Genomic DNA, 21570 nt, shown 5'->3' on the forward strand with positions numbered 1-21570 from the left:
TTCTAAATTATATCCAATTATAGATTTTCCAAGCATTCATTTTCTCTATCCCCATATGTCTCAATCTCCTCTCTTCATTCCCATCTATGGGAATGCATATGCAGCAGAGCACATACACTGTGCATATACCGTGGCCATAAGCAAAGCAGCAACATCAACAACATAATTACCGCCTCTGAAAATGACATCATTCTATAGCAAGCATCAGTAAAAGGCTGCAAAGACATTTATCTGAAAATACCAATTAAATTACTAGATTAACAATATACCAACATGATGCATCAAACCCTTATTCTGTGAACTTAGAAGATTTGAAAAACATGTAATCTACGTTCATTCAGAGATGTTCTTCTTTCTAAATAACATTTTCCCAAAAAGGAAGTAGAAGGCAGTCCACTGGTGTGATCTCTATTAAACAAGATGATATTCTTAGTGGGAAGCAGGAAGGATGGAAAAAGGATGTAAAAACAAATTGCTACTGCTTTATAGTTGGCCTTGAAAATAAATAATATGTAAATAGAGCTCTAGGTCAGATTTCTTATAGTGCTAACAAAACAGTAGGTGAATAACTGAAACAATATAAGGATTTGGAAGAATATAGGACTGTAGAATATGACTGGGTTCTAGCTTAGTCTCAACCACTAATTGATGGGCCAGCAAAATGAAGGTTTTTCATAGATATGCAACAAGGAAATTTGTATTACTGGGTTCTTATTTCTATACACAGACACCTTACTCACTGTTAAATTGCTTCTTAATCAAGGTCATTAACTAGAATACAGTCGCGTGTCAAGAAATGTGCAAAAACATCTTCAGGATCTAGAACAGTTCACCAATCCTATGCACTTTGTTCACAGGGGAGGCCCTCATTGTGACCCAAAAGTGAATTATTGTTTTTTAAAATAATTCTGATAATCTCAGTTTTCCTATCCACGGAAGACTAAAAATAACATATAGAAGCTGGAGAAGCAGAAAAAGATAATTTTGGTCAAATGAGTCAGACAAAACTCAAATGCAAGGAGAGTTCAATTTAGAAAATTTATCATAATTAACCACATTAAAGATTCAAGGAGAAAAATTATATGATCATCAAGATAAGTGGAAAAATGTTTAATAATTTCACATACACTCTTAACAAAGAAAGAAGAGAAGGAAACTTAACTTGATAAAGAGTATAATACAAAAAAAAAAAAAATGCAAAAGAAACCCAGCAAATATCATCCTTAATACTAAATTTTAGAGCATTTACAGTAAAGGCCAGAACAAGACAAACATGCCAGATTCCTGCTAATAGATCTATAGTTCATTATCATACTGGCAAATACAAGAAGACCACACAAAGATGTAAGGTCAAAAGAAAAGAGAGGAAGGAAACATTATTATTATTTGTAAATGATATGTCCACCTACATTGAAAATCCAAGAAAATCTACAGGCATGCCTTCAGAGCAACAGAGTTCATCAAGGTTGCTGGACACAAAATCAAAATTATTCCTAAATCTCAATATTTACAGTTGGAAAAAGTAATAGAATTTTTTTAAAAAATCAAGTTCATAGTTCTAATAATATCTCAGGTACCTAGAGAGGTTTCCTGGGTACAATAAGAGCTGTGCTAGTCTTTAATGGAGATAATTATTAAATGTATTGTGTTATATAAAAGAAGACTTGAAAATTATACAGCTATGACATTTATAGTTGGAATAATCAATAATGACACAAATGATGTCTCTCTGCTCAACACTGTAAGATATTATTTATTCCTTAATCAATTTTTAAAGTTAGTGCAACTTCCAATAGTGTTTTTCATAGAACTTGATGCACTAATTTAAAATTCATATGGAGGAATGAAAGCCTATGAAGAACCACTTGATTCTGAAGAAGAAACAAGAAGTGAGCACTTCCCCTATCAGATATCAAAACATATTAATAAAGCTATAATAGTTAAAGAAGTCAGGCATAAATACAAGGATAGTCAAAAGATCAGTAGAACAGCATAGAGAGCCTGGAAACAAAGCATATAGGTAAATGAAAATAACAGAATTAGCAACCAGTGGGGAAATAAAGGATTGTTCACTAAATGATGTTAGGACAACTTTCTGTTTTTATGGGAAAAATCAGTTAAGTATTGTTCAAACATCACATTAATAAAGAAAAGTAAATCTAAAATAAAGAGGTAAATGTGAAAAGCAGATGTTTAGAATATTTGCTTTAGAACAAATATAGGAGTGTATTTTTGAGATATCTAGGTGGGTAAAAATCTTCCTTAAGTAAGGTTTAAAAAGCACATGTCTTAAAGGAATATATTTGATAAATTTGACCACATCAAGATGGAAGACACAACAAAGCTAAGGGAAAGATTGGAATAATAATAACCTCAAGAAAATGGCTTTTCAGAATATTATTTTAAACTAACAAATATTTTTCAAAACTTGAAAAATAGACAAAAGGTATGACTAAAGAGTTCACAGAAAGTAAAACCTGAATTTCTGCAAAGCACATGGAAAGATCCTCATGTTTCTGAGTAATTAAGGAAATACAGATTTAAACAAGGTGACAATGCCACCCCTAGATTACTGAGAAATTTGAAAATCTAACTTCTCTTAGCTTTTAAGGTCCTTGAGAGGAGGAGAGCTACATTAGGATTTGTCTTGTTTTTGATCATCTCCTAATTGACCTATAGGCATTTAGAGGCATCAGCCAGCTGCACTACAAGGTGGGAGGTAACAAGAAAGGACAAATGAAAAAAGAAGACGGTCGTGATGATGCAGGGGATGAGCCAGGAGCTTGGGAAAGAAGAATGCCAGTGCTGGCCTATTTTTTAGGAAAATCTCCAAATTGGGCCTGATATAAAGCTGGCACCAGATGTGTAAAGATTTTTTTCCTTCTGAAGGGACCTGAAGAATGCCCAATGTTTTTAATAAGGGTAATCAAATCTTGCTAAACTCTTCCCACGATCCCTATATACTGAAAATAAATGACTAATACAGAGAGCTTCATCTAGTTGGAGGTCACTTTTTTTATTCTCCTTTGACTCTTGTTTCTTATCTATTTAAAAACTTGCTCTTTGACTACAAAATAAAGCAAAATAAAAGTGAAATGTGATTACATCATGGGTAGAATTTGAAATCAAATTGCATCATGGGCCTGCAGTCTTACCCCAGACAGAGGATATAAAGGGTCATTGTAGGTTTCCCTTTTGCTGGATTGGAGCCTGGGCAAACCTGCTGAGACAGGGGTTTGAGGATATGATCTTCTTTCTTTTTCCAGCCAGGGTGAACAGTGCCATCTCTGGAATATGGGAGCAAATCCCTCAGCCAACTGGAGGTTCCTAACTTTGGCCTGAGATGTTACGGGGTTAAAAATGATCATTGACTGTGTTGAACACTTCAGCCAGTCTCTGTTCTTGGTGTTTTGAAATGTCCATATATTTTCAATTAAATAAAGTACTGTCTGGCTCAGAGGAGAGAGGCCTTTCCAAGACTGGCAGATTAAAAACCAGTTAGTTGGACATACTTGCAGAGTTGTATTTATTATTGGATAAGGCTGTCATTTTAAAATTGCTGACTCTACAGAGACAAGACTCTGTAGTCATGAAGGCTTACACTCTCTTCTTTTAATATTCCCCAGAGAGCCCTGAAGAATATTCAGTATACTGTAACAACTCATTAAAGATCAGTCTAACTGACTGTTAGTTTTGTAGAACATAAATATGCTCCAACTAAAGGTCCTCTTTTGTTCTTTGGAACTAGAGATATTTCCCTTCCTTCTTCCAAAGTTTCAAGGATTTACCGTTAAAAGCACTGTCCCATAATCATAAAGTAGAAAGTTGACTGAAAAGGATTCAGAAGCTGACATAATTTAACAAAACCCAGTCTGGGAGCTTTTTCCAGAAAATTCCCTTTAATATGTTAGAAAGGTGAAAGAGATGGAAGCAGTTCCTACATTAAACATTCTTGAAGACACTTTGGTCGGAATTTATTTTGTGCCCAGTAGTCTTAAAGGTCATTATCTTAATGATGAAGGTGACGATAACAAAGGAAACTTAAGTTTCCTGACTCACAAGATCTGATTTCCTCCATTAGCTAAAAGCATGCATCACTGCAGATTTGTAATTCCTTCATCTCACTTCTCTGAGTCCTGGGGCAGTAGCTACTAGTCTTACCAAAGAGTGTTCATGAGGCACAAAAAGATGGTTAATGAACTTTTCTCCTAGAATAAGAAACTAGTCAGTGGTAGAAGAGTTAAGAACGGTGTTCTAGTTCACCTCCTAAATATTTAGAGGAGTTTTTCTCTCTGTAAAATGTGCTCATTGTCAAGACAAAAGCAAAATTATTGTATAATTCTTGGTGTCCATTCTAATACTAAAGGTAACTGTCCCTCTCTGTACTTAAAATGACCTCAATTTGTAACTAGCTGGATTGCCTCCAGGATCATCTATAATTTAATTGTATTTATCCCAGCTCACCTGGAAGAACTCAAAATGACATGGTGACTTTGATTTGTGAGGTCAGAATCAATAGCCATTAAGAGAATGAGGAGATTTTTAAATCTAGGGGAAAAGCGAGTACTTAAAATATCCCTTGCATCAGCCTCAAAATTCTAGGTACTCAGACAAGGCGCACGTGGTAGAATTTTATCATGATGCAGTACACAGCTTTAATGCCTGGAGAGATAGGAGTTAATACAAGAACTGATCGTCAATCAAAATAAGAGCTAAAGTTCAGCTTTCAGAGTATTTTGGACTTGTGTGGCACATTTAGAGAAGCACACAGATCCTGAAGAAAGACTGAAATAGATGAAAGCTGCAGATAAGAAAATTTTATGTAAGCCAAGTGTATGAGTTTCTCTAATCAAGTCATTGGCATCATGTAAATGCCAGACACCATTTATATACAGCTTAGATACAGCAGATGTTGGCATTTCAGTATAGGTTGCCCTGAGAGAAAACTGCCCTTGAATGGGAGAGGAAGTTTACTGGCAGAGGAGAATGATTTTCTCAGTTAACAGTTATAACCCCAATAATAGAACTGTTTTCAACCAGAGGTTGCAGGGTGGGAAAGGAGGAAAGATATAATGATACCTCAATTCCAGTCTAGAAAAGAGTATCAGCTTCAGTTTAAACTGTGGCTGTGCGGGTTGTATACATAGAACCTTCTCCTCCCTCTCTTCTCAAACCTCAAGGCTTTATGTTAAATGGAACAAATCACATCCTTTGTGGTTCTGCTCTGTTTGGTACAGCTGCTTGCTGCAGGTGGTGCCCTAAAAATATATTGTTTGTTTATTTCGCAGTATAGCAGTCTGCAGAGTGGTACCTAAACGGGCAACAGCTCCCTGCTCTTTCTGTCAGTGAACCGAAAGATGAAAGACTAAGACCTCTGCCAACCTAGCATGAAAGGGCCCAAATAAGGAGCGCAGGTAGCGCTTGAGGCTCAGCTCCTGATAAGTTCCATTTTCTTTGGATTCATGAAGCAAAGCTGACAAGCAGACTATCTGTCATCAGAGCCTCTGACCAGGTTTCAGCAAAGCAAAGCCAAGCAACAAACCACCTTTGTTGGGAGAATCATTGTGCTTCTCTGGAGATTAACATCTGTAAGCATATAGGGTCTAAAGGGGAAAAAAAAAACTGTAATGGATCACAAAAGGAAAATAAAATTGAAGATTAATCTCAGGTAAATGTTCATGTAGATTCATTTAAACAGAGCTTTCAATGATTTTTCATTCATAACTTAAATGATCAAATAACTGTCACAGCCACACTGGCAGGGCACTCAGAGTTAATCCCGTTTACGGTTGTTGAACACAACACAATAACTTATATGTGAAAATGTTTTACACACTGTAGTTAAAATAATGATACACAAAATCATATTTTCATTGATACTATTCTAGATGTTCCCCATTGAATGAACTTTAAAAAACACCCCCCCAAATTTCAAGGTTTATGTGAACTAATTTGTATAGAGGGAACACTGATGATAATGCGTCATGCCCATCAAACTTTGGCAAGGCATTGTTTACTGTAAAAATCTTAACATCAATGGGATTGTGATGAATAGATTTTACAATCTAATAGATGAATAAGTAAAATGTAACACTGGAAGGGATTTTGTAGCAAAAGCTTGAGAAAGATTGACTTACAGCAATCAAATATTTCTCTAAAATTCAGTGATATAGAAATGCATTGGATTATTAACGTGGATGGAGCCGTATTTGCAGTTAGCATTAACCAAAAGAGTCATGTGAGAAAGAACTCCCTCATTAAGTACAATACAATATAATATTATGAATTGTTAGGAGAAGAATAGAAGTGAGAAACATATGTGTACGGAAAGTTGTGGTCTTGACTCAAAGGGTTACTGCTTGAGAGGAATTTAACAATGAGTGGGAGTCGGGACAGATGTAGCCATGGAGCCACAAGGACTGGAATAAGCAAGAGAATAATGAGGACTGGGAATCATACACCCAGTTCTGTGGAAGAATGTGTGGGTTGAGAACAGTAGAGTTTAAAATCCTATTTGTAGGACTGGTAAAAGCAAATGTACAGAAGGAATATTACAGATGGCTCTTTTTCTACTGCGTAAAAAATATTTAGCTTAAGTGTGTTTGCCCATAGTTTTATTCCTTTTCACTCATGTATAACACACTAAACAATAAATTATCCCTTGTATTATAGCTATCATTATAAATCATCTTTACATCCTTCTTTTGAGAATGGCTTGCTGTTATTTGAAAACACTAACACATTCTACTATTATTATTCTACCACTGTGTGTAGAAGTTCCTGTGAAGAGGAAATTGCCATCAAAGACTGATTTCTTAAAAAATTTTTATCATAGTAACTGATCATGAGTGGAAAGACGTCTTAAAGGCAATGATACTATATATGACAAAGGAGGATGGTAACCTTTGTTCAACAGCTTGTCATGTTTTTCAAAAAAATACTTCATTTTACTATATTTTATATATTGATACTTTCTTTCTTTCTGAAATAATTTATGACTAAAATTAAATATAAGAAATGGGATTGCACATCATTCATTGTACAGTACTCTATGGAAGTAATTTAAACCTAATTTGTAGGACTGGCAAAACTTAAATCTAATATTATTCAAGAAAACCCAATTATTAATGATTTGTTGCAGGCTATAATCCTCACTACCATCTTAAATATATTGGTATTTGTATTCCATGATGTTTCCAAGCATTCTCGTAGATCAAGTGATATTATGTTTTGGGGGTAAGCAAGGGCTTCAAACATTACATATAGAAGCAGATATTGCAATCTGATGATAATGGTTGATATGGGATAAAACTTGCCCCCATGTAGGCTGGTGTGTCGATACACTAAATAGTATCACACTGGATTTAAGAATCACAGCTCTATCCAGGGAGTAAGTAAACTTTAGTTCATTTTTGCACATCACTATGAGTTAGCCTGACTAAATAACAGTGTTCTTCGGAACAGTGGAAAAAACTGAGCTAAGGAGAAAATAAATAATACCACTTTTATTGTTTTCAAGGCAATTTCTTAGACATTATCTCATTTAGTTCATAATTACAAAATAGTTTATTATGCAGCTGGGTGTAAGATTTAAGGATTGTTACTCCCAAACTGTGAATATTTTACCTGATATTTCTGAATTTGCATGTACAGAATACCAGTGAATATTAAAGGCAAAAAATTCTTAGATTTAATTTGACTTTAGAGGCTGTTCAAGTTCTTGTACTCTGCTTGTTCCCAGACTCGCGGAACTGGTCACCAATTTACAAGGGCACCTTTCAGGAATAAAGCAAAATAAAATAAAGGGCATGATAACTGATTGTTCAGGGTTTATTTTTACCAAAACTTGATTGACATCTGTGGATAAGACATTAAGGTGTTATGCTCTGAAGGGATAGTGTTCAAATGAATTTGTTATCGTCTAGAGGAATTGAGAATAGATTAGAAATTTAAACATGTGCCCATTTCAGAAGTATCAATTGGTCTTGGTATTTCTTACTATTCAGGCATAAATCCAGTTGGGGTTCTAAACTTAGCTTGTGGAACATGGTTTATGTGTTTTGGAGCACTCAGTTGTACCAAGAACTGTCCTTTCTCGATTCTGTTTACTGCCTTCATTCTCTTAATTAAGCAACTTTGTCCATTGGAAAAATCCCCTGTTTACAATTGTGATTTGGTTTTTCTTCTCATATATTTGTGACTATTTGTATAAACTATTCTGATGTTGCAAAAAGACAAATCACATTTATTTCCTTTATTGACAAGCAAGCCTGTGTATCTGAGTACCCAAGAGAACTAGAGTTGGAGCACTGTGTATAATATTTGAAGCCAAGCAGCAAAGCTGTTGAACCATCCTGGGAGCTAGGAAAGAAACCGAGTGCTTGTCATTCTGTCCATTTCCATCGCAGACAACAAGCAGTTTTGTGCTAAGAAGAAAACTATTGTATGGTTTTGCACATTGGACTAGAATCAGACGACTCAGTTTGCAGTCCTAGCTCTATACCAACTCACTCTTCAGTGTGGAGATATGGTAGGCACAGTGTAAGTACACAGATTCAGTATTTGACCACAGGTTAGTTATGTGACTGACTAACTAGTCACATAACTATGTGCTTTACCCTGCAGTACTGGAAGGGAAATGACTCTTAAGGCCCAGAAAGGAGTTGGTGGAACAACCAGAGCTATGGTACCATCTTGGCATATAGAATCATCTTCTTGACCAAACACCTTGTGTTTCTGAGCAATTCAGGACATTTGAGGAATCAGTAGTAAAAGAAAAGGGAAGGGACTAATATTTCTGGTGAAAATTTTGAAAAATATATCCACCTTGGCCCTACCTCAGGCCTAAGGACAAAAAACTTCCAGAAGTATATTATGTTTATGGTAATCTTTTAAACAACTGGGTAAGTAATTCCTAGTCTCAGCTAGTGTTAGCAACACTGCTTTAGGGGAATCAGTAGGGGCCCCAAGGGGACAGGGGACATCCCTGTCAGCCCTCCCCGAGAATTAAATGCCTGCTCCCCACTCTGTGGCTGTCTCTATGGACTGTGGGAGGGAGGGAGGGAGGGAGGAAGGGAGGGAGGAAGGAAAGAAAGAAGGAAGAAAAAGAAAGGAAGAAAAGGAAGAAAGGAATAAAGAAAGAAATAACCACTGCTTTAGAATAGTGGCTTCCAAACATTTCTCTTCCCTCATACCCTGAAAGAAATCCACTTGAAACTAGGTACATTTGAAATTCACATTTGATATTTTCATCATTAGTCTAAATGGCTTCAAAAGGGCTATTTATTTTGGCATATTATAAATATTAATATATTTTAAAGATACATTATTTATTCTTATAAATATATCCAATGAAATTTGAATACCACTATGATGTGAAGTTCACTTTCTTTCATGTAAAAACACATGTACATACTCTTCTATAACAATCATAAATTTTATGTAGTTCCAGTTTCCACAGAATTTTTTCCTAATGTGGTATGTTTATTTACTTGAAAGTTTTATATTGATCATTCTATCATATTTCTCTGTACAACTATATATAGTTATATATATACACACACACACATATATATAAATTTGTATGTGTTAAATAGAATATGTATAAATTTAAAATTGATCTTTCTTTCCCATGTCCATAAGGCATTAAGTGTTAAAAATGGGCATTTTTTGACATTTAATTTTTTTTTCAGCTTTACTGAGGTATAACTGACAAATAAAATTGTAAGATACTGAAAGTGTACATTGTGGTGAATTGATATACATATACATTATGAAAGGATTCACACTATCTAGTTAATTAACATATTCATCACCTCACATATTTCCCTCTTTTTAAGGGGGGGGGGTGAGAACATAAAAATGTATTCTCATTTGAGCCATCATCACAATTATTATTTTACACAATAGATCAAAACACGATAGTCTATTACAAATGTTGATCAAAATAATTACATAAAAAATAAAATTTCATTTGAAATGCATTTCTGATTAATACTAGAATGAGGCAGAGTTTAGCATGAATTCTATTCTAGTTGCTTTTGTTTTAGGTTTAAGCATGGAAAAATCTTGTTCTTTCAAAAATAGAGACGTATTAAAGGCCTTTTGTTATAATGACATCACAACTTCTGCAGCTTCTCCCAAGTTGGGTGCCACATTTACATATTTACCTATCAGAAGAATTATTTCAAGTAATCTACCAATTGGCAAATCTATGAGGTTTTCCTTCAATTATAATGAAAGCAAAGAATTGGAAATTGCCCAGTTGGCAACAGCAATTTCTGGAAAGTATACAAAAAACACCACCAAGATATAATAAACAGCCATTATGCTTGTAACTCTTTCTCATAAAGCCACCTAGATTAATCTGGTGTATGTAAAATATGTGGGAAATATTATTTAATTTCAATATATTTTTGTCAATTAAAAACATGTGCTTTGAGTGTATTTGAGTGTATTTTTATCAAACTATGGAGCTGCAGGTCTGGCTAATTTAGTTTATGCAAAATGGTGACTCCAATAACATAAATGGCTAAATCATTTTTCACTGTAAAACAAATCAACCAAATCAAACTTACTTTTTGTCTTAAAAAAACTGTCTTAATTTTTCAACTCAAATAAATGTAATAGAGAATATCCACATTGCAACCGTTGCACTTCTGAATGCAGCAGTAGCTGGGTATCAGCTCACACCATTTCTCCCACTCGTCCCTTTAAAATGGTGCAAGTTCACAACTTAGATTTAATATTTACCTCTTTAATAGCAACGTCCTAGGCTACGTGAAAATCGGAACCCAAATCTTTGAAAATCAGACCTCTGTGGATAAGTGTTTCCAGATTATAGGAGAAAAAGTCGGCGTGAGCAATAAGGCCCTTTACTCTCATATGCATGCACCACACACTTCAGCAACATCCAGAGAAACACCATGTGCCATTCCCAGCACAACCCCAAGTCAACTTGGATAAAGGCAGTCAAAATGTTTGCAAATTTCTTCACCAGTGGTATTCCTAGGCAAGTCTTAGCAAGCCAAATGGCCGACGTGTTATATATCATTAACTGGAAATAATTGGAAACATCTGTGACTCTATCCATCTGAAAGGCATATATTTTACTTTTAAAAGTTTTTGGGGGCTTCCCTGGTGGCGCAGCGGTTGAGAGTCTGCCTGCCAATGCAGGGGACACGGATTCGAGCCCTCGTTCTGGGAAGATCCCACATGCCGCGGAGCAACTAGGCCCGTGAGCCACAACTACTGAGCCTGCGCGTCTGGAGCCTGTGCTCTGCAACGAGAGGCCGCCATAGTGAGAGGCCCGCGCACCGTGATGAAGAGTGGCCCCAGCTTGCCGCAATTAGAGAAAGCCCTCGCACAGAAACGAAGACCCAACACAGCCAAAATTAAATAAATAAATAAATAAATTTATTTAAAAAAAAAAAAGTTTTTGGTACCACGATATGTTGAACAATGATTTCTATCATTTCCTCCACTCTATAGAGTATAGAGTTTTATGAATAGGGAATAGATATAACTGAAGCTTAAATTGGACAGTGAACCTATTTTTTGGCTATGAACAGGGCACCAGAAACTTTTCTAAAGTTTTCTTCCCTGCTAATTTGTATACAGTTTCTAAGCCACTTTTAATGGCTGTAGGAAAGAGTAAACTTATTTATATTTTTACCAACATCTTCTATTGGTCTCTTAAAAAAATTAATAGTCAACCTGCTATGAACTTAGAAGTGTGTCAGAAGTAAAGGAAATAAAGAAAAACAAAGCTCGGCAATTTTGGTTGGAGAAGTTCATATAAAATTTGGAGATACTGGTCCTCTGGAGGTAGCTGGAGAAGAAAGGGATTAAGTATTTGCTTTTGTTTTCCCATGAATTATTTGGAATTTTAACATATGTTTCAAAATAAAAAGCTACTTCAGTTAGTACAATAGAAGTTTCCCTTAATGATTCACTTATTTACATTTCTTTGTAAAACATACTCCCTCTTCATTGTGTTGGTTATAGGAAGTGAGGTATAATGTGTGTGCGTAACAAACATGAGATATATACACCTCCCTTCCCCTTACCCATGGGAGACATAGCTAATTAATCACGGCATTCTTTGCTACTGAAGAGAAGTCTGAATTTTGGGGTTTCATGAATCTGTTATCCATCAGCTGATGCCGGCATGCAGATTTAAGCCTATTTCCTTTCCTTGGTACCAGAGAAAAACTTAGGACAGCATGTCCACCTTCCCCATTTACTAGCTAAGAAATCTTGGGAAAGGCTTTTAATCTGTTCTGCTGACCTCACAGGACTGTTACACAAGTGGAAAGATTAAATTCCCGTAAATGCATTTTGTAAACTGTACAGTTGCAATCACACATTGTTTGAAGAAATAAGATTAATTGTTTTGTAATGTAAACAGCACCATCTCTGTAGTTAATCTCTTCCTTGGCTCTTTCCATACATATTTATTTTATCTATTTTGTAAGTGAAGATTTTTTTTATTTTTTATTTTATTGAAACTATGCACACCTGTATTCCCTTTGAATGTGATATCTGATCCTAACCAGAAGAAAATGCTGCTGGAGAAGGAGAAAGCTCGAAATCTCACACCTGACTCATCATTATGGTGCTCTGGCAGTCCTTTCTTCTCGGCTGGAGTCTGTGTGATTAATAACCCCTCTTCCCAATTATATGGATATAATACTCGCCTTCCTTTGGCTGGAGATGGGAGATACCTTATAAATGTGTGATGCAAATGGGGGCTTCGTGAATGCTAATTTCAAAATCAGCTGGGAGTTGATTGGCAGAAAACCGAACAACTGGGTGACAGGTGTGCTGGGGGTCAGGAATCTGTGAAAGACAGGCTGAGTGAAGGTGGAGAAAAAGAGCTAGAGAGATTTGGAGTTAAGAGCAGTAGCTGGGACAGCAGCGGTTTATGAAAGCAGATCGAAGCCAGATATTCTGGAAGAGAGGGCAGCTTCAAAGGCTGGTGAAAACAAAGAGAGGTGTGGGAGTTTAGCTGACTTCACAAAAAGCAGGATGGAATTAAGACGCCAAGGTGATGCCATAAATGGCACAAACGTATTCTCTGTGTACCACATTCCCGAAGTGTGCCTGTCTGCCCCAGGTTTGTACCCTGAGTAACCACGCCCATTTCTGATTATGACAGCCTCAAGGTCAGAGACGCTGTCATTTGTTTCTCTAGATGCCAGCAGGGGATATGCACTCAGGAAGTGTTCACCGGACTGGACGGAACTAAACATTGGATTGCCAGGAAGATGATTTGGGTAACACGAAAAGGGGAGAAGCAGAGATTGGAGCCACAATTTCACCCCTGAAACATGCCAGCAGAAGTGATCAGGATGACTGTAGGAACATTTAGTGGGAAGGCTTCCAATAACTAGGTGGAGCAGATTGTTCAAGATAAGCCCCATTTTGGTTTGCATTCTAAAATTCTAGTTAAGATGTGCTAAGTTTTCTGCATAGCAGATGCTTTCACCCCAAGGCCAACTAGACAATAACAAGCCCAAAGACAGAAAGTGTGTTGAAACTTTTCCAAAAAACTGGCTTGGGTTATCTGTTGCTGACGTACTCTCTCAGGTGATCCAGTCAGCATAGTAAAAGAACTACCCCAGAAAGAAGAACAGGTGGAAAGGGGAGAGGTACGGATGCCACATCCTGTGATGGCCTGCTCAAACGATGGCTCCACTCAACGGGGGGCAATGCAGACAGGAGAAGTGAGAGCCAGTAGCTTGATATATTGGTCACATCTGCTCTTAGGGACACTTCATCCATCTTCTTTGCACTCTAGCCACTTTGCCTTTACAGATGGTTTTTCCTTATGTAAAAATATTTTTTCTTTGGGCAGTATGACAGACTCAACACATGCTTCCATGTCCAAATGTATTTCTTTAGCAAATTATCTGCAAGCCAAAATTTTATGTGGGGTTTAATAAATCTGTGAATATAGTTTATACTTACACACATTAATTCAAATAACTCTCTAAAATAGTCACATATACCTATCCATGCACACAGACTATATGTTTACATCATCCCTGATGCATAAGTGGAAGTTTTCCAAAAATTCTGGGTACAGTAGAAAGAGGGAGTTCCAAGGAAGGAATATTATCTCTAAAACTCCTCTCTAACACATATATGAAGGCATTTAATCTGTCGCCAAATACCAGAAATACTTTACTTTTCCCATGTGAGAATGAATACTTCACCTAAATGAATTTTAAACAGTGAAATGACTACTTCCATCCCATCAAATCTATCTTTACTTAAAAATAATCAAAATGAACAGTTTTAGAGTTTCAGACTATTAAAGAAGGTTTTTTATTTTTGTTTTTTTAATTAAGAAGTGCTTCAGCTTGGACATATTCAAGGGAGATCACTCAGTGCTTGAGCCAAGAACATAATTCAAATATTGCGGAAATAATTTATGCTATTCTTCAAATATTTACAGTTCTCCCTCCTTCCTGACCAATTTGTGATTGTGTAGGACTGTGTGTCTAGTTCTGGACAATGAACTAGGAGCAATGATGAGCTTCTCCTCCCAAGGAGGAGCATTTTTGTGCCAATGTAGACACTCCAGATCTATCCTTGCTGTCTGGCATGGCAACCCCGTGATGACTGAGATAGTGGCTGTGTCCCTAGCCTTGTTTCCTTAGTGACAGTGATTGGTAAAACTTCCTGCCGACCCATGAGAATAAACCTTTGTGGTTTTTAGTCACAGAGACTTGGGAAGTGTTTACTAGCACAGCGTACAAAGCCCATTGTGATTATGTATGTGTGTGTATGTATATGTTTATATACATATATTCCTCATTTTAAAAAATCTAATAACTATATATTAGTTACATAACCTAATACACACACTCACATAGTTTCTTTTTAAATTCCAGAAGAATTTTATGTGAACCAATTGGTGCCATTCTAACCAGAACATTTTATGTCTTGTTATTTAAGAATTGTGAGTTAATATCATTCTCAAAGTAGTTAAAGAAAGAGGTCACAAGCAGATTCTAATTGTATTGTTTGTTGTTTACAGTTGTTAAGACTGTGCACCTCAGTTGCAGATCTACATGGAGTCTAAGAAAATATACGTAGATCTGCACATACACAATCTGTAATAAATAAGTGGAGACATGTATAATAAAGTTGCCTTAACTTTATGAATCCCACAAAAGTATGCATTTAGCTTTAGTGAAAGTTCTTCAACAACAAAGGAGTTATTTATAACTCCAACTGCCTTCTTGTAGAGGGAGGGTTCTTCATTGGCATAATACTATGAAAAATAGGGGCATGATAGTCTAGAAGTGGAATTTATAGAAAAGCTGAATTGTTTTGCAAAAGGTGGGGGGGTGATAAAAAGAGATGGATGGTACCTAGGGGAAATCTAAGAAGCAGCTAGGGCAAAGGGAGAGGGGAATTCCCAGAGTTAGCAGCACAGCCAGAAAGAAGCACTCGGTCCACAGCACAGCCGGGTTTAACCTGACAAATCCCTGTTAAAAGTGGCACTGATTAGGAAAAAGCACAGAGCCACATTTTACCCACGGGTTGCAACTGTGTGCACTGAGTTTGCACAGAAATAAAACGGTTCCGGAAGCACTAGAAGGAGTGGTTGGCTGTCAACACTTACTGCGAGGACAATCTGGAGGGAACTGTGAGCCACTTCTATGTACTGGTACTCCAGAAAACACCCTGAGACCGTGATGTAGCGATGGTCTTCTGGGGCCCAGTCTGGGGCAGGTGTCACTGATGTCACCGTACATCCCGGTCCATTCTCCATCCACCAAGATCGGTGCATTGAAATATTAAAAGTCAGGATAAGGTCTGTTTCCTGCAAGAAGGCAATTTATAAGGATGAGAATTACTTCGTAAATGTTAAGTTCGCTTATTCGGACTGACTTGCTTTTGAGTTTCCCATTTTGAAATGTGGATTTTTTTCCCCTCCCCTTGCTGTATTCTATAGGCAGAAAGGTAGCATCTAAAGTCAGACTGTCAGTTCCACCTGAAAATTATGTCTATCGATTTCATTTATGAAGGTTTGCCTGACTGCAGTGATACAAATAAAAATACTTATTAGTAGAATTGTCAGACTTACATTGTTACACTGAGAAGTCTTAGCTTTTAGGGCTTGTAAATATTACAAAGGGAGTGTTTTAAACTATTTTTATCAAGTGCAGTTCATCTTCAGTCTGCTATTTTCCTCTCCCTGAGAATATTTACCTTTTGCACATTTTAAATGTTAAAACTGTACATCAGTTTGGAAAAATTTAACACAATAATGTGGTTAGTGGTTAAAATATGTGAGAACTTTACTTAATAAAACACATTATTTCTTGTCTCCCCCCCCACTTATTATTATTTTAGAAAATCAGGACCTTTTCAATCTTGCCAACTCCTAATATAAAATTGGTCACAATACTTCTTAGAAAATATCATCAGCAAATTATTGCAGGGTGAAAATAGTTAAGTCAACAACTCTTTAGATGAGGTTCAGCATGTTAGGTGATGTGCAGCTACAAATGGAATGATGGTAGTTTCTGCACTAGCGACCTTGAAATCACATACACAAATGTGGAGCTGTCAATAGCACAGGGACGAATGTTGTTTTCCAGGAAGAGAATGCATCAGACACATCCTAGTATTCAGCAAGTCATGGGGGAAGATTCTAACAGAGAGGATCAATGGTGGAAAAGGAATTATTTCAGTCTCAGTGATAGAACCTCAAGATAATAGATGCCAACTACTCTCACGCCAAAATGAGGTACCAGATTGACCAGGCAGATCCTGCATAGGAAATATTAAAATATAGTCACTTAAACTGAACCTATGAAAGGGCTGAGCATAAGTGATCAGGGAATTTGGAGACTGGAGAGAGTATTCCTTTGGAGAGAGCTATGTTATGAGTCTCATCATCTCCATAAAGTGGTGGTAAGGGAGGGGGTAAGGTCTCTTCTCTTCAAGCCTGTTGAGAAAGGCTTCAAAGGATCCCTTGGAACCTGGGAGATACAGCAAACTGGTTTCTGACTCAGGCAGAATAAATCTCAAAATAAAGCCTGTGGCTGGAGCTACCTGCTAAGTGGCCAAAAGTGTCTGTTTTTTATTGCATTAGTTGATTTTTGAATAGTGAACCAGTCTAGTATAAATCCCACTTGGTTGCGGTGTGTAATTATTTTTGTACATTGTTGAATTCATTTTGTTTGAAAACATTTTGTTAGGATACTTGCATCTATATTTGTAAAAAGTAGTGTTATTTTCCTGTATTGTCTTTGGTTTTGGCATTAGGTTAATGCCACCTCATAGAATCAGGAAGTTTTCCGTCTGCTTCTGTCTTCTGGAAGAGATTGCAGAAAATTGGAATAATTTCTTTCTTAAATGCTTGGTGGAATTCACCAGTGAACCCATCTGGGCTTGGTGCTTTTTGCTTTGAAAAGTTATTAATTGATATATATATATATATATATATATATATATATATATATATATATATATATATATATATATCAATTGATTCAATTTATTTAATAGATATAGGCATATTCAAATTTCTTCTTGTGTGAGTTTTGGCAGATTGTGACTTTAAAGAAATGTGTCCATTTCACCTAGGTAATCAAATTTGTGGGCATGGAGTTCAGCTCTATACTGAAGTCTGTCTTCTCTACTACAGCAGCTAAAATAAAATTTATCTTGCCACTTTTAACAAGTTTCCAGTGCAATTTTTTTCTTAACAGCTCTCATGTCTTTCTCTTACCTGGTTTGCTCTCTTATTTAACAGAGTACATAATTCACTACTTTCTTAAGAATAGGTGAATGATTTTAAGTCTGAAGTGTTTTTACCCTACTTTTATATTACTTGACTGATATTTTGGATGGATATGTGCTTCTTGGTTGAAAATCTTCTCTCAGAACTGGGTGGCCGTTTCTCCATTATCTTCTAATTTCCATTATTACAGTTAAGAAATCTGATATCATTTTGTTCCCTGTAATTTTTTATGTAACCTGTTTTCTTTCTTTTGGTTTCTTGCATCTTTTTATTTTAAACAGTGAAATATTTCAAAAACATCAAAAAGTATAGAGGATATTATAATAATACCATTATACCCACCACTCAGTTTCATTAAATCTTATGTTATATTTGCTTAAAGTCATTTTTTAAATAAAATTTTATACATATAAATGATGCTTCCTCTGTAGTCTTCCTAAATATGACTTGCCCCTCTCTCTCCACAGATAGTTACTATCATGATTTTGGTGTCATTATTCTCATGAAAGCTTTTTGTAGTTTTACTGGATATTTGCATAGTTATTAATAATATAAAATGCTGTTTTTTTAGGTTTTAAAATATATATATACTCTGTAACTTACTTTGGTTCCATGTTATATTTTTGAGGTTTATTGATGTAGAAAATCTTTTTAGCTTCAAGTTCTGAAATTCAGTAAAACAGTATCTTGATGGGTTTCTTTTTCACTTAGTTTGTAGAGCATCTGGAGGGACTTTCCATCCAAGAGCGCTTTCCTTCCATTCTAGAAAACAACCTACATTATATCCTTAATTGTTCCCTCCCCTCTACTCTTTTGTGTTACTGCAGGAAACTCCTATTAGTCAGACATTTGTCTTTCAGGATTGATCTCTTACATTCTTATTTTTTCTTTCATATTGTTCGTATCTTATATTTCTCTTTACTCTCTTGGAGATTTTCTTTACCAAGTCTTCCCAAACTTATATTGAACTATATCTTTAATTTTTAATATTTGGAACTTTTAAGAGCTAATTCTTCTCTAATTGTTGCTTTTGTATAGTTGATATATTTGAATTGTTTCTTGGCTATAAATTTTCTTATTCTCTGAATACTTATTCTTTTAAAATTGTGTTTCCTACGTTGTTTTTGCTTTATCCAAGTTACTTATTTTTACTACATAAGTAAACAGATAAGTAGATAATATTAACAGTAATTATCAAGGATCTACTCTGTGCAATAGGCAATGTTCCTACCTTTATGAGTGTTCATTTTGGGGTGGCGTAGATGGCCAACAAATACAGGAACATATCAGAATGTCTGTGTAGTGATTAATATATGCAGAAATATAAGCTCAAGTAAAGAAATAGAATAGCCAAGAATTGGGTGATGGGGAGTGTAACACAATATTAAATATAATAGTAGGAAAAGATGTCTCATTATTTTGTATTTGCACGAGTTCTGAATGAAGTGTAGGAGTAAAGAGAGCAGATACGGGGAAAAGCATTCCAAGCAGAGGGAACAGCCAGTGGGAACGCCTGAATAGTTTCTATTATGTTTATTTTTGCCTCTGACTTTCTTGTTGGAGCTGTTTCTTAGAAGTCTTTCACAAAAGTTGTCCTTTCATACCAAAGAGAAACTAAAACTTGATTGGCAGTTTGTCATGCATTAGTGGGCTGATCAGCTGGTATCCTTCACATATGATGACTGAGCAGGGCCTTCCACATGCTAGGTCTGTAGGGATTGGTAGGATTTGTTCTGGGCCTTCCACTTTACTTATGGGGTACACATCAGACCACAGCCTCCTTGGGCTGAACTGGGGAGGAGCTGATGCCCTTGCTACATAATATGCAGGCTTTTTTTGTCAGCATACAGTATTTAATTTAATGCTCACGTATTCAGAAACTTAACGCATGCCTGCCTGTGCTTCAAGAGTCTTACCAGTCCAGAGGAGAAGCCTCGTTGCATAGACTAAAGGAAGCACCTCAGGGCAGTCTAACTGCCCCTTGAATAGATTATTCAGTTCATTCGCATTTGCAATCCTGTACCTCACATACACCTTCCACTTCTAAATCCTGACTTTTCCAAGGGTTTTATGGGTCAAATCTGTACATTGGAACCCACTGCATGATCATAAGTTTTAGGTTTTTCCATTTTGCTATGTCACTTGCTAATCCTCTGTCTACTTTCTGTCTTCCAAAAACTGTTGACACTTCTTGTCCGTTCTCTTTTTACTGTGTGTTATCATTTTTTTATTCTTTAATAGCACTTGGTGGAGTTTCAGGATGAAATGTAAGTAAGTACATATATTCAACCAGTGATCATTAACTGGAAAGTTTCTGGCATTATCTTACATTCTTATTTATTTTCTTGTGGACATTTAAACAAAAGGTCTCTGTGTAAGCATAAAATAAGGCACACATAAGCATGGGTGCCTTATTTTAAGCACAAAATATAAATTCCTGCTTGTAAAATAGACAATAGAAGGGTCTCCTTAAGTCCCCTTAAGTGCAACAGAAATTCCTGAGTATGACCTGCTCCATGCATAATCAATAGGTTATTTAATTCCCATATATTTTGTAATTTTGAGTTCAAAATTATAAGGACTTTTGAGACAAAGAATAAGTCTTGATTGCACAAAATAAGGCATAAAACCACAAACCAAATCTTGTATATTATCAATGAATTCACACTGAAAAGGATACAAGATAGGCGCAGAATTGTAAGATTAAAAAACTTTTATATCTAAAAAGACTTTAATAATTATATGTTCAGAGTAGTATAGTGTAATTTGTATCAATATATTTATTCATCTCTCTTAGTAACTCTTCAAAAAGTTCAGATTAAAGGACCCCATTATTGGTCATGTCATTTTTCAAAATAGCAGGGTCTGATATATTACATGGAAGCTGTTATTAGCATTAAAAAGTTGTTTCTGATGGGGTTGTATGTATTCAGGGCAACACAAGAAGCCTAATTGCTCAACAAATAATAAGCATTTGATAATTTTAAAAAGACGGTTGAAAAGTAAATGAGAAAATGATACTAGTAATGTCTGAGAATTTCAACAAAAAACTACAATTTACTTTCACAATTTATGGCATTTGCTGCATAATCTATTCTAATAGTAAACAATCAATTCGATATTGCAAAGATTAGAAGGTGGAGGTAAGAGTGAGAAGCTTTCAGTTGCAGTTTAAAAAATCTGAAATATTTTCTTAAATTTCTGGAGTTTTCTATTACTTAGTTCTTCTTTTGAAATAATAATATTAAAAATTGATACTCTCGCCTTTATGGATTGCTTAGTGTCTGAAAGTCTAGAAACTATGTTTCTTAGTAAATGGCAATTAGGTTATAGTTATCGGTATAGTTACTAACAAATATTAATTATTCATATACCATATGCAAAACACTCTACCAGGCCATGACGATGAGAAGAGATGTAAGATGCAATCTCTAACATTACAGGACTTATTGTCTCTTTTGGAGGGCAAGGTATAGAGATAAAATGTAACAATAAAAGGAAGCATTTGATAAGCACCTAATGAGAGGTGTGGACAATCTGTGTCTGGGAACTCGGAGGGTGTGATGCCTGTGAACTCTGGTGGGGCAGCCTCTTAGAGATGGGAACTCTAGCTGGGGTTTAAAATAAGAGCCAGGTTAGATAGGTCCACAGCCTGGGGGAAAAAGACCATTTTAACTGGCGTGGACCAAATAATCAAAATTGTAGAGCTAAGAATACTTGTGTATTTAAGGACAAGTAAGTAGCCTTATTTTTATGAGATGAGAGTTTTTAAGAAGGAGTAGTGTGTAAAATCACTTCAAAAA

The 21570-nt window shown here is 35.9% G+C and overlaps 1 protein-coding gene across 9 annotated transcripts in view; it reads right to left on the bottom strand.

Moving 5' to 3' along the window:
• The window catches only part of NKAIN2 (sodium/potassium transporting ATPase interacting 2), a gene marked incomplete at its 3' end in the record, with an annotated part of 998865 nt that overhangs the window by 144297 nt on the left and 832998 nt on the right, over positions 1-21570 (bottom strand). For all 9 annotated transcript variants that reach the window (XM_082474964.1, XM_082474962.1, XM_082474963.1 and 6 more), the window contains one exon: positions 15638-15838. In XM_082474964.1, the coding sequence (XP_082331090.1) occupies positions 15638-15838 (201 nt within the window). The remainder of the gene's footprint in view (positions 1-15637; positions 15839-21570) is intronic.

Source organism: Balaenoptera physalus (genome assembly GCF_965194825.1).
Source record: "Balaenoptera physalus genome assembly, chromosome: 9".
NCBI lineage: Eukaryota > Metazoa > Chordata > Mammalia > Artiodactyla > Balaenopteridae > Balaenoptera > Balaenoptera physalus.